At 40.1% G+C, this 14,998-nt stretch overlaps 1 protein-coding gene across 6 annotated transcripts in view; it reads right to left on the minus strand.

Annotated features, from left to right (window-relative positions):
* LOC146367648 (A-type potassium channel modulatory protein DPP6-like) overlaps positions 1 to 14,998 on the minus strand; it is a 93,828-nt gene that overhangs the window by 32,375 nt on the left and 46,455 nt on the right. For all 6 annotated transcript variants that reach the window (XM_084913373.1, XM_084913374.1, XM_084913370.1 and 3 more), the window contains one exon: positions 3,998 to 4,112. In XM_084913373.1, coding sequence (XP_084769499.1) covers positions 3,998 to 4,112 — 115 coding nt within the window. The remainder of the gene's footprint in view (positions 1 to 3,997; positions 4,113 to 14,998) is intronic.

Raw genomic sequence — 14,998 nt, forward strand, 5'->3', positions numbered from 1 at the left:
ATGTTTCCTGTCTTTTAGTCCTAATGATGCATCAGAGGATTCATCACTTTTGTTCAAAAAGTCATCCACTCGTCAGTAGCTTCATTACAGGTCCACATCCATATGAAAGTCTGTAGTTGGATACAAAGAATTACGCTTAACAATCATGAAGATGCATCTGCACTCTGGACCAATCGGGAGACTCGACTCATCTTTTAATTCACCAAAGCAGAAAGCGTTTTAGCCCGAACTGTTTCAGAGAACTGTCCACAGTTCAGGAATACTTAGTTACCGTTTGGACTTTTTGTCTTTCTGGACTTTATTACTTGCATACGTCCATTAAAATTTTAGTATTTAGCTGTTGTCCTGTTAGTTCTGTGATCACACCAGTGTTCATTAGTTGTGTATTGCCATAAATTATATATAGAGATATATATTTTGCTCCCATAGTATAATGAACACATTAAGGGACCGTCAGACATTTCTCAAGCTCGCGTCATGTGTGCAGTGCCTCAGTACTAAGCACACATACATTTTCCTAAGCAAGGGCGCTGCTCTTTATTGATAATCCTTACATTTAAAAGATCCCCAAAGTATTCTTCTTCTCTTTTGTTTTCATTTATGCATTCTATATTGGTTAATTCACACCATCCTGTTTGCTTTTCTATGAAAGACATGCCAAGACGTGCACATAATGCACTCACATACACACCTACAGAGAGATGTTTCTGAAGTGAATTTAATGCCATTGCAGTCTTTAGGAAGCTTGTGCATAATCATTACTCATCATTACATCATCTTTCCGCCTGCCTTCTTTGAGCCAATCAGCCTCGACTCTGCGTGGTTTAAATCTGCGCTCTCTGTCATTTTCCCTTTCAGACTCTCCGTCATGCAACCCACCTCCTCCCCATCTCCACCTCACACACACCTCAGTCAGAGATCCATCCAAGCCTCAGTCTTCACATTCACCACCACCAGGGTCTAGACTCCGGAGGGTTTCTGTTCTAAATCCTATCACCACTGAGATTCCAATAAGCCATGATGGGTCATCAGGGTCTAATCATCAGATACATTCATTTCTCTATCTCAAAAACCATGGTACATTTTTCCAAGTGATCTCTCCTTATTTAAGCATTTCTGATTTACAGACTCAGCACCTCACATTTCTTTCACTCATCATCAGAGAAGTCACATCAGTGTCCCTTAAACCGATTCTGTACTTTGTAGAGGCAGAGCGTTTGTAAAAAAAAAGAAGTTTGGGAACCTGCACAAATTCTTTGCATCAACTTTCAAGGCTTCCTTTAAATCCACTGCTGAAGGAAATATGTCAGTAATCCGAACCCTTAATCCCTGAAAAAGGCCTGGTTTTGTTCAGAATTTATACAATGATACCTAAAAATGTTTACCTAGTGAAATGATGACGGGTAAAACTGGTGTAAAATCACAAGCAGAGAAACAATGTCCTCTGCAAAACCTTAAAGAGAGAAGCATGTCAATTCAAGACAGCTGTCTAAGAAGCGAGAAAAAAAGCAGGAAATTAAAGCAATTTCATCCAAGGTGTGTTTGCAATGGGGAAATTCAGCATACTCCTCTCTTAGTGTTCTGCATTTATGTAGATTTTTGGGTGTGAGCTGCCCAGTTTTCCAAATATCGCTTATAATATTTACAGTAGATGGCAGTTGCTTTGTGGTGCACAAAATGCCAAAAATACCTTTAGTAGCTCAGCAGCTGCGTCTCTTTCCATTTACCATAAACCATTAAACCAGCAGTTTAATACAAGAAATATTTTATTCCCACCAAACATCACAGCCCGGCTAAGACGGACGCCATTAATGCTTACATCCTGTCATGAGCACGAGCCTCTCTTTACGGCCAGATAAATGCTTCCTTCTGCACACTATGTGTGTAGAATTTGTGTGCACTGGAAAAACTAGTACTTTTCTCTCTCCTCACCTTGATTTCTTGCCAGGAAAATATAAAAGCTTCACACATTCTAATGGATTTTGGTGCGACATTACGACACAGCCAACAATGATTAGCTGCTCATGAGAATCCAAGGCTTTTGGAGGTATTTTCAATAACTTCTGCAACTTCTGGCACACTGTATTACAATTATTTTAGCATTTTTTACTTTATAGAATCAGCTGAGGTGACTGTGTAGCTTTGTCAGAGCCTTGCCCTCTCAGAGCTTCGTCTCACTTGTCTAATGCTTTTTGCTATTCAAGTTCAAGTTCAAGGTTCTTTAATCAGTGCCCTTAGGTAGATTTATTTTGCAGTGAAAAGAGCTGGCACCCTTCTCAAACACAAACACTAGACAGTGTTAGTTAATTATTTTTTAAAAAAAAAAAAGCTTCATAGCTCCATGCTTCACTGAGACCACAGTTTCAACCCCCCCCCCACCTACAGTATACTAATAGATACGTTTGAAAAAGTAAAAAAGAGCTACTGTTATAAATACATAAATAAAAATATAGAAATATAAATAAATTAGTGCTGTCAGTGTTAAAACGACGTTAATGCGGCAAATCTCCGTTAACGCGGATCGCCCTGTGCATAGGGCTACACGGCACTAGCGTGTTAATGAGCTAACCGCGCTAACGTGTTAACGAGCTAACCGCGTTAATGCTGTTATGCCGTTAACGTCATTTTAACAAGATTAACACTGACAGCACTAAAATACATATAAGTAAATAGAGGTTTTGAAATGGGAATATTGTGTGTACTGGTACCTCAGCCAGAGAGATCCTGATTTATAGCTCATCTGTCTGAATGCTGAATATCAACATGTCAGAGACATTCAGAGGTGGCAAAACTACAGATACTTCAAAACTGTGTTCAAAACTACTCCAGTAAGAATTCTGATGTATCTTATTTACTTGACATGCTCTGAAATGAACTCAAAGTCCAAAAGTAAAAAGCAGCTTTTCTAGAGCTCTTGTTGTGCAAAGCTAACTGAACTTAATGCTATTTTAATGCAATAACAGATTCATTTTAGTACATGGGAATACAAACTTTATTTTTGATTACGCTTCCACAACTAAACCAAAAAATACAAGGGTTGAAGTGGGATTCGGAAACACAACAAATTATCTTAGGAATACTAAGTTGTTGTATTGGCTCAGTGTTGGAGAAAAGAAACCCATTAATTTTTGTTGTGAGCTCCAGGAGATTTTCTCTGTGTACAGGCTGCAATCAGCTGATCTGCTGCTCTTGGTGGATTTACACAAATGAACTCAGCAACAGGCAAGCAGATATTTTGATTTTTGTTTACTTCCTTGGCAGATTTCCATCAACTACACTGACAGTATAGTATTTATTCTGTCTTTATACTAGACTGTATGCAGCTGGTCTAAATACTGAATTCAGTTACTGAATTCACCACAGTACAACAAGCTAACCTGTTTATCCTGCACCAAACTGCAGAGCACTTGAACAACACAAAGTTAGTATAAAAATTAGATTGGTTTGCTGGACGTTTCACAATATGAAAAAATAACTTTATTTCATATACAGATCCAATATAAGATTAAAAAATGAGGACACTGCATGTAAGCTTTATATTTCCAGTTTATCAGATACCACTGAGAACTCCTTATCTTTAAATATATCCTCTCATCTTCCTGTCCTGTTCTGAAAATGTAAGGATTAAAAAGTGCAGATACTTGTGTAAAAATGTAGGAAATAAAAGTAAAAATATGTCAAATAAATAAAACTCAAGCACAGATACTTGAAAATACTACTTAAGTACAGTAAAAGTACAGTATCTGGAAATATTAAAGAGAAAACTGTAATTTTTGCATGAGTTTAAATCATTGGCATAGTCAGTTATGAATGCACATAATTCCTAGGAAACTGGACGGGTAATGTGATGTAAATTACTCATTTTGTTTGAATAAATATAATAACCTAAGAGGATTAAGCATCCTCGGCATCCTTGGAAATACACATCCACTGAGTTTTAGCATATTTGCATGCAGGTTTGTGTATTTGTGTGCATTTCCTAGAGGGCTATACACACCAGGGCTGAGCAGGATAACAGAGGTGACAATCAGAGAACAGATGATCAGGATGACCAGCAGGGCTATGGCTATTCCCTTCCAGTTCCTCTGAGGTGGGGCGCTGCCAACAAGGTCCTGAAAAACATAAATATTACATTACAATGAGGCAAAAACAAACAGAAGCGAAAAAATACCACCTATCAAGCACCCATAGGCAGCAAATAAAGTACTTCCAGTGCTACAATTCTACTTCACTGTAGAAGATGTTGTGCAACGACATTCAGGTGATTGTATTTTTTGTACAATGGTTTAGAGTTCACCTCATCATAAATTAAAAAAAAGAACTATTTTGTACTGTCACAGTTGGAGATAGAGATTGGCCAGAGGACAGCTCATTCTGTCAGACAGATGCTGACAACTCAGCCACTTGTGCGCAGTAACAGCGCATCATCCAGTTGCTCCCCGCTGCTCGTATACGAAGAGTCCCCGCAGCTTCGCCTGATAGCTGGAGCGGCGCTACGGCTTCAACACAGACACAACAGGCAGAATAATGAGCTGCTCTCCTCATGGAGCCCAGCAGATGGTAGATGGCTAATCAACACTGTTTGAAACGCACGTACTGCAAAAATCCACAGGACACACAAAACACTTTAAGTGCAAAAGTGCAGCATGCAGCAGTGAGAAGACTGACCAACAATCAAAAACACATCTTCAAGTATTTCAATGTAAAAGCCCTCGAGTGGCTTTACTGTGTGATTTGCCAGCACAAGCAAGCGCCATCAACCGCCTATTGACACACTGCGTCCATTAGAAAGCAACAGGAACAGACAGTTTTCTGGAATAACTGCAGATGAGTGCTAACCTCCTGAACTCGGAGCTGTCTTTCACTCACTCTGCCTTTAAGATTGGGGGGCTTATAACTTCGTTTGCCGGGCACACATGTCAAATATTTCCATTTTCAAGACCGATTAGACTATTTAGAAATGTTATCATCTGACACGTAGATCCTTTTAGAAATTAGTGTCCAACTTTGGGGTTTTGTTTTTTGCACTTTAGTATGCTGTATATTTAAGACTCTATTTTTCAGTTTATTGAAACTCAAAAACTAAAATTTGTAATTTAAAATAAGCCTTTTACTGACTTGCACACCATCTTTAGGTCTCCCCACAAGGCTTAAAGCTCAGGCTAGGCCCTTCTGGATAGTCATGACTTTGCATTGTCCTGGCAGTATGTCTTGGGTAAGTGTTGTGCCAAAGGTGAATCAGTGTTACAGTTGCAGGTCTGTGTATGTGTAAGCAGAAAAAAGGGACCTGCGACTTTCTAAAAGAGCTTGCTGTTTTCAGTTCAGTGGCACACTGTGTGACTTTTACAGAAATGGAAACAATCAATAAAATAACTACCACAGCATGCCCATCTCCTCACCAACCTTCTCACTCTCGTACAGGGCAGAGTTTCCACAGCTGCTCCAGTTATTTGACCATTTACCATTTAAACACAGAGGAAGATATTATGGAAAACAAAGGCACTATCACCATTTTTTTCCTTCAGCAGACAGTGGCAGAGAGAAATGAACCGTGAGAGTGAGGTTTTTACAGGTGCACACATGCAGTCCTCTGAATAACCATCTTTAGCAAAAATAACTTGAAGTAATCATTTTCTGTATGACTTGTTTCTCACATTATTGTGGAGGAATTGTGCCCCTTCGCCCTTACAGCATCGCTTCAGTTCATTGAGGTATGTGGGCATTTGTTTATGCGCATTTAGATCAGATTGAGGTCTGGACTAAAGCAACGCCTTGATTCTTTTCTTTTTCAGTCATTCTGTTGTGGATTTGCTGCTGTGTTTAGGATCATTGTACTGTTACATGACCCGGTTTTGGACAAGCTTTTGACTCTGGAACAGAGGAGTTTATGGTCAACTCAATGATCAACAATATGCTTGACAGGTGGTATGAGGGCCTTACACTGATATGGTTTTCAGAGGTCAAGTAGTTCCAGAGGTCTTGAGATTTATTCAGATGCAGCTTTGCAAACTAAAGCTGTGCTGCCAGGTTCTTTTTAGAGAGAAGCAGCTTTCTCCTGGAAACCCTTCCAAACAAGACATACTTGTTCAGTCTTTTTCTAATTGTGCTGTCATGAACTTTAACATTAAACATGCTAACTGAGGCCTGCAGATTCTGAGATGTAGCTCCTGGTTATTTTGCAGTTTCTCTGAGCACTGAGCAGTCTGACCCGACACGTGCTGATGACCAATTAACCACTAGAATTTCTAAATTCTGTGCAAAAACATGCTTTAACACTATAATTATGGGTTATTGCTAATATACTGGTGTGCAATATTAATTTAATTGTAATTGAAGTGTGTAAAGTGAAGGCTCTGAAGCGACCCATTAGGGTATCGCTCTACTCTATTGCATCCAGCGTGTTGAAGGGTCGAGGTTAGAAATTGCAGCCAGATATGATTTCCGTGCATCATGCTTGCCAGCTATGTGGCCACACAAACAGACACGCACATTTGCACATTAATGCCTCTGGTCACAGTCAGTGAGACAAGTGAGCAGCTTCAGCCACCCGTATCAGTCCAGCTGCTCATAACCATGTTACCAATTAGCCCTGGTCTCTCTCTGCCTGCAGTCAGGAGAGTGGTTATACGGTACGGAGGGGCTCAGTGAACCACTCACGAGTTAATGAGGGGTGCGTGTACACGGGAGAGAGAAGCAGACAGCTCAACTGGTGAGCAGAGACAGCGCTTCTTATATATTTGAAGACTTTAGCAAGTTACGATACAGTAAATGTTTAAAATGATCCTGTGTGTACGGCACCTGTGCGTATTTACTTTTCCTGCGCACCTACTGTCTCTGCACAGTTTGTCTCACAGCAAAGCAAATCAATAGCGAAGGCAGTGAGTACATATAGAAAAACAGCAGGCACATCAATAAGCTGATGCATTGCTGCAGAGGATTTTCACAACAGCGTGTATGGAGTCGTACGCTGGGTTCATAAGATATTAATCTCCCTGTGTTATCTCGCCCCAATAGGAAAGACACGATATCTGCAATCACTTCAGACTTCTGACCGAGCCAGAAATAAAAGGCTCTGATGCTCCGACCAACTTTGCTGATAATGACCTCCTTTCAGCAACTGCTAACTTTTCACTTCATAGAGTCTGTGTATCTGTGCGAAAAATGTAACAGGATCCAGTCCAGCGTAACACATCCATCAATACACGTGGCATTTGGAAATAATCAACATAACAAAGTAAGGAAAAAAAAATCTCCCATCACAATATTTCAAAACACTGTGACATTTAGTTACAGCAATTCTTCCACCTTTGACAAATGCAGCTATAATGACAGCAGAGCGCCATTTCTATCACAAATACATCTCCCACAGGTCCTGTGGGCTAGTGCAATTGCAGAATACATATGATTTGACAAACAGGAGCAGCAGCTTCCTTCCAGGATGGCAGCTTCTGTAAACAGACAGTCGAACATTCAATTACGAGTCAAAGAGCTTTTCCGCAATCCTGATCAATAGACAATCAAAGACTGCTGGACGTTTGCCTTCTTCACCGTAAAAATATATAAATAAAAAATTAAAAAATTAAAACAGCTCAGGTTGAAACGGTTGCCACCATTAAAGTGGTATGTCAATATTTCTGGATGCATAACACCGACCTGACTAAGATCAGATCGATGTTTATTGTGCTACACGGTGGACAACAGAGCCGTCAAAACAGCTGTCACAGCTGTTTAAAACGCCCATTCAACAAAGCCACTGCAACAAGGTGAGCATTAGTAGTGCACTTACTGAGGGGGAGCCTCAAAGCTACTCAACGCTGTAAGAAGCTGTACTGAACATTTACCAATACGAGATTGCCCATATCTGTCTGAATTTATTAGATGGATGCATTTCCACCTAACCCTAACCCTAACCTCATCTGTGAAACTTATGTACTGTATTACATAAAGTACATATTTATTCAATGCTGTGGTTTGTAAAAACGTAAACATAACTCACTACAGAACAGGTTTTACCTAACTTTTAGCGTTTTTTTCTGTCTTATAGTATTAAGTCTGAGTATGTCTTGTTTAAAATGAATGGGTGTTACGTCCCTCTGCAGCCCCTAATCTCCTCAATGTTTTCAGCTGGTGCTAATTGGCCACACCTAGTCAGGTGTGGATAAAACACCTGACTAGTGATTGATTTAGTGATTATAAAAGTGTTTCTTAAAGACCTATATGGTAAAAAGTAAAAAGGTTCACATTCAGTGGTAGGCAGGCTACAGAAACACATCAACATTCGACCTGGACGATGGAGTTCATGGTACAACATTTGCTTAGGTTTAGCTTTAGAAAAAGTTCAAAGCTCCCAGTCTAAAGACGATATTACCAGTGCATTTTGTGGGGACTGTGAAGGCCATTTGAGTACAGTGAATTCATTGCCATGTTGAAGAAACTTGTTTGAGATGATTTGAGCTTCGTGACATGGTGCACTTTCCTGCTGGAAGCAGCCATCAGAAGATGAGTACACTGTCCTCATAAAGAGATGGAGGTGGTGAGCAACAATTTTCAGACAGGCTGTGATTTTTAAATGATGCTTAGTTGCTGATAGTACTGTAATCTGATGTGATCTGCTGCTGCTTCTGTAGCCCAACCCAGTATCATGGCAAAGCATGTAATAGACACGCCAGTCCATCGTGTCCATTTCATGCTTTGGCGAGGCAAAGCATGAAATAGACACCGATGCAGAAATTGCATTACCAGCAGGAGGAGAAAATATATTTAAAGCCAAGAAGTCGCTTGTGGGCAAGGAAGGTATGAAGTACTTTCCAGGGTCCTTAATCGCCAGACACGATTAAGCAATATGACTAACATGTTTTTACATGTACAATTGTGTTAATAATGTCTGTTTAAATGCTTTGCCGTGATTATTTTTATGAAGGTTGCTCATACTGCAGCCTTTGTCCTGACACTGGATTGGCTAGATGATCTTGTTATAGCTGCACGATCTCAAGGTTTAACATATTGTATATTCTGAGATACTTTTCTGTATACCTTGGTTGTAATGAGTCTTTTTTTTAAGTTGCTATAGCTTTCCTATCAGCTCCAAGCAGTGTGGCCATTTTTCTTTAACCTCTGACCTCTGACTAGGCATTTCCACACAGAGATTTACCGCTCACTGGACATTTTCCCTTTTTCAGACCAGTCTCTGTAAACCCTAGAGATGACTTTGTGGGAAAAATCTCAGCAGATCAGCAGTTTCTGAAATAAATAAACCATAAAACGTTCAAAATCACAGTTTTTCCTTATTTTCAGGCTCAATTTGAACCTCAACAGGTCTTTTTGACCTCGTCTACATGACTAAATGCATTGAATTGCTGCCATGTGAATGACTGGTTAGATATTTGATATACGACCAGTAGAATATGTGTATATATAATAAAATGAGGGTATAAAACAGTAAGGACTTGTTTCAGAATAACTAAGTTATTGTCGTTTCTGTTAGGATCATCAGCATGAGCTTCTATGTTGTATACATTTATTTAGTTAAGAGCATTAAGAGCATATATTTTAAAATAGAGCTGCTCTCTCATACAGCCCACTGTTATTAAAGTGTCTCAGCTCTGATTGCTTTAACTGTGCAGAGTGCTTTATCCCTGTTTAAAACGCTCAACGCTTCACCCACCTACTCAACCACAGAACAGAGAGCTCCACTCTAATTCACTTACATAAAAATGCATGACAATTATCACCACAGCTTCCAGAAAACAAACCCTACAGAGATATATAGAATCTAACCTTAGATGCATGGTTTCTTTTCCCGGGTGTTCAACGTGTTTAAGAATATAGCAAACTGTAGGAGTTTGCGGGAGATGTTGAGTTTTCTGGAAAGCTCTTAACAAGTGAAAAAGTGCATCTGTGTATAAGTGGAAATCTTGACCTTTAGCAGCATTTCAGATGCAGGCTGGCTCTCTGCATTAGGCCATCTCCTTCTGTTAGTCTGTGTGTAAAGAGCACGCATGCATGCCTTACAGCTGATAACAATAAAAGCTGCATCAATAAATTAGAACTGCAGCCATTTCCACCCTCTTCTCTACAGACACACATCTAAATAAACCCATACTGGCATCTCTAAAAAGACAGAAAACCCCAAGAGAGAGGACGCAACAAGAATTTTTCCCGATCTATTTGTTGCTATTTCCATTCTGTTTCGAGACAAAGGGGCTGTAAAAAGAAGGCATCTTTTAAGGTCAAGCTCCCTTTACCCCCCTACCGCTCTCTCTCTCTCTAATCCTCTCTCCCTCCCACTTTCCCTTTGTCTAAGCATCTCTTTGTCTCTCTGCTCGCTGCTGAAGTGTGAAATGGATCTTTCCTGATCTTTGAGCACCTGGTTTCCAAGGGAACCAAGAGAGCTGTTTGAGTCAGATTTGCAGTGAAGATGGTGCTCGCTGGTACAGTACAGCAGGGACTAATATTACCGCTGACTGCCATGTGGGAAACAAGGGGCTTGAGAAATTAACCTAGGATTTAGGGGGGAAAAGGAAACAAGGGAATGTAGATGTTTGAAACTCAATGTATCCTTTCACTGTAATGTAGTCGCTGTCTCAGGACAGTAAAACTTCAGAGTGAAGCAGTAGCCTTTGGACATAGGGAGAAACTTTTCCTCTGGAACAGCATCAATAAATCATGGCCATTCATGAGTGAGATTAAGAATTCATGCCAGCTGGCTTTTGGCTCATGAATAGTAGGACACCAGCCTCAATGTGCCCGTCCAGCCTTTGTCCTTTTTGAACTGCAACTCAACTGAAACAAAGGAAAACAGCAGGCTGTTTAGATGACATACAGTAACCTGGCTGTGGATGTGATAAGAGAACAGGAGTTAGGCCACTTCTTTAGTATTTAGAACCAGAGCACATAAGTCAGCACACGTAATTAAAACATTAAGAAGAATCGCGCTCAGTCATGGCCAAAGATAACCAGAGTACTTATACTTTTTATACCTCTGAAAACATGATAGCAGTTTTGAGGTAAAGTAGGAAGTTGCAAAAAATTACAATCATATAATCAGACTAGATACTCATTTGCAACAGTTTTAATACCAACAGTGGCATCTTTGCCTCCTCCAGCTGACACAAAACTTCACACACTGCTCTTCCCCTCGCTGCCAGCCGAACAATAGCATGAAAAACTTGCTGAAGCATCTTTAAAAACCCAAATCCCTGTCCTCATCAATAAAGCTCCTGTTTCAACAGCAGTACTGAAGTATTAATAGGTCTGTAACGTCAATAAACCGTGTTAACTTAACAGCACACCACAATTATTTGTGTCTAAACTGTTCTCCTAAAGCCCCAGATTGAAGCTGACAAAAGTCTACCCACAAGTAGACAGACAGCAGCAGCCAAAATTAACAACTCTATTTGATCAGCAATAATAATATGCTGCCAAGTCACCAGAAGCAAAGGAAATAAACAGGGCTGTAGCCAAATACATTTGCACCAACCAGTATGGTTATCGGAATCCAGTTTGAAATTCTGGCATCGTGACAATCCTACTCACGAGAATCAAACTGTGGGAGCTATTCTATATAACACAGACAATCAAAGTAGGTGAATTAAAGTAAAAAGGAAGCATGAACTTACATTGAGAGTAAAGTTACTGTATAGAAAAGGAGTGAAGCAAGAGTCTTGGGCCGCAATACTCTGAAAACATCTCTCTGTTTGTGCATGACTTTGTGCAACACTGAAAACATGGAGAATTCTCCTAATTTGACTTTGTTTTTAACCACAGCCGTCTTTGGCTTTCTTTATTATTTGATGTTTATAAAGACAGCAGAGCTGATTAGAGTCCTGGTGGGAAACAGGCCTGCGCAGTCAAAAAATTAATGTCAAATTAATTACTAGCAACTATAACAGCAACTGGAAAAGCTTTTGAATTGTAATAAATTGGTCCTTAGATGTGAAATTAATGATAAGTAGGGCTACGTTACATCTCTGTTAGGAAAATTCTTTGCAACAAAGTCTTTGGGTCGTTTCTCTCGCAGCCACAATTTAACATGTTAAAACTTTTGTATCGTTTCGGTCGCCTTTTGTCGGCACTACAGAAGAATAAAGAAACTTGGCTGGTTAAACTGACAAGCTCTGCTGCACCTTATTCTCTTTTCAGCTTTGTAGACAGCTTTAGCGTATGTGCTTCTTCACTGATGAGAATCTAATAATATGACTAAGCAACTGTAGCAGAGCTGCAAAAACTTAGCAAACGTCTCCATCTGTAAGATGACCCTCAGCTCGCAAGGCGCTCCAATCCCCAGAGAATGTTTTCAGCAAACGTCCCTGGCTGCTTCACTGATTAATGTTCACCATCTCAGTGCTAACTTTGTCTTTCTACCATTTGGTGCTGATGAGCTGATGGTGTACAGCTGGGTGCAGCTGCAGTATAACTCGAAAATGGGGGGAGAGTATAGCAAACCATAAAATTACAGAATTTAAAACTGCAAAAAAACAACATAAAAAGATTAAATGCCTTTATAGAGATGAGGGAAAAGATCATTGGAGCCGTTCTTACTATAAAAACTTGGACCTTTACAGCTCTGAACCAAAAACTTTTGACCTACTTATTTTCTGTGAGTGGCAGCGGTCGTAGTTGCGATAGCATGGCAGTAGTATTAGCGACACCAATGATATACTGGAGTGGTAAGTGAGAAGAAGACAAGTGCACTGAGTGGTTCTTTCACGACAAGTCAAAACTATATTAAATGATTTATGCTGCTGGCTTTTATGCCATTATCTGTGTTCACCTGGGGATAAATTATTCAGTAACTGATGAGGTACTTTTATTCTTCCGTGGTCTAGACACTTCAGTCTTTGCAGGCAACAGCACTGTGTATGTTGACCGTCTTAAATTATATTACACCCAGCCAGCCACTCATTTAGAAATAACGTAAGGGCCGCACTCATCTTATTATGAGTGGCAGTCCAGATAAGCGATTCTTATCTTTAAGACTCTTTATCTTGCACACAAACATGGCTTAAAAACACACATGTTCTGAGATGAAATGCTGTGCAACTATACTCCAAGTTAAACCCCCCAAAAGGCAAATTACGTATCCATCGACTCATCTACAGCTTACAGTAGGCACTAAACAGCAACATCACAGAGAAGTCTTCTTTACTTGACAATCAAAACTGTTGCAGAGATTCAGCAAAAATTACGTAAACAGTGCAAAGTGTGCCAAACAATTTAAAAATAAGGTTCCAGCATTTCTGTTTCTTGTATTTTGGCATGAGAACGACATGTTTACCTCATTATTTTTGCTCATTTGTGCACTAGTTCTCTCTCCAGGTGGATTTTCTTTCTTGTGAAAATAGAAATGAGACTGAGAAACTTCACCATCTATGAATGTGACAGGTAAATGTGAAGAGAGGCCACAAAGTCAAGTTCATCCTACAGTCCTGGCAGACCCCACATCAGGCCTTCTACACATCCTAGTGTGTTATTTAAGACCCCAGGCACACTGGCCTAGAGACCAGCCAAAGATCATTTGGTAAACACCAGTCACAAAGGAAAAGTTGCTCCTTTCTAACTGGAAGTTGTTTGAATTTTGAAAGCCGTCTCCGTTTCTGATTTGCGTCACACTTTTTCACACTACCACTCAGTGTTTAGTTTACCACCAACCATTTGCCATCCGGTCATCGACAGGTGCCTAAACCAGTGCTACTCAGGCCTAAGCTGCTTTAGCATGTCGCTGCTTTGTAGTCTCGCTTCTCCTCATTTTGCTGCTTTTGATTTACTTGAAGTCACTGAAGCCTTCTGTGGCCTTTATAAAGACCTTGTTGCTACACTGCCAGCTTCTTCTTCACTACATGCACACTAGAGATCCCAGAAATTAGCCAAATATTGAAAAATGATTGCAGGCAATGATTTAATTCAATTTTATTATAGCACTAAATCACAACAACAGTCGCCTCAAAGCACTTTTATTGTAAGGTAATACAACATTACAGAGAAAACACCAACAATCATCGGACAACTTATGAACAAACACTTGGCGACAGTGGGGAGAAAAAAACCCTCCTTTTTAACAGGAAGAAACATCCAGCAGAACCAGGCTCAGGGACAGGTGGCCATCTGCTGTGACCGGTTGGGAGTGAGCGGGAAACTTCCCCAGAACTAAAAACTACATCAAGGTAAAGAGGCTTACAGTGTTGCTATGATTGAAGGTGCACTGATTTCCTGGGTGACCCATCCTCATGTTAATAGTCTGGAAAAAAATTCACAAGACAGATGGGGAGGAAATCCAGTCTGCAAAGAATAAATAATTTCTGTACGCCTCAACGATTAGAAGAAGCCTCGGGACAAAGTGGGAAATGGGCGTTGTTTTCAGGCGCACAGAAAAAAAACAAAAGCAGAGATATAAAAAAGTATATTCTCGTCTGCGTGTGCCTCTTCATTTGTTTTTGTAGGAATGGATAACAGAAACTGGGGAGGAGATGAGAAAAGTAAAAATGATAAAGCATTAAAACTCCCCGACTCTATCCACTAGGGACGAGGGGAAGATGGAGGTTAAGATGGGTTTTTTGAGAGGACACAAATCGCTGCCTGCCTCTGAACAAAACTGGCTCGGCTATCTTTCAATCATCAGAAGAACTGTTGCACGCAACAGCGTGACTGAAGTGGAATCACTGGAGAATAGATTAGCTGGAAGTGCCCCTTGCTGTTTTTAAAATCCCCCTTTTTCAAATTGAATGCTTTCTCTTTAAATATGCTCCTAAAAATTAAATCCATTTTCAGTTAAGAGGAAAAAGAGGACAGCTCGTCTTCTTTCAGAATAATTACCTGCAGAAAAATAAGGACCTAATATGATAAGGGATCAGGAAAAAATAAAATCTGCAGCATTGAAATTTCATTTAATGACGTTTGTGTACCCATTTAATTCACCTGGTAACAGGTTCTCTTTTTTCCCCTGCACATCACCTTTGATTCCCCCCCCCCTCTGTCTGGATGGGTACTTGTGGGCAGTAAT

Source organism: Perissodus microlepis, chromosome 18 (genome assembly GCF_051167445.1).
Source record: "Perissodus microlepis isolate ML-2025 ecotype Zambia chromosome 18, ASM5116744v1, whole genome shotgun sequence".
Lineage (NCBI taxonomy): Eukaryota > Metazoa > Chordata > Actinopteri > Cichliformes > Cichlidae > Perissodus > Perissodus microlepis.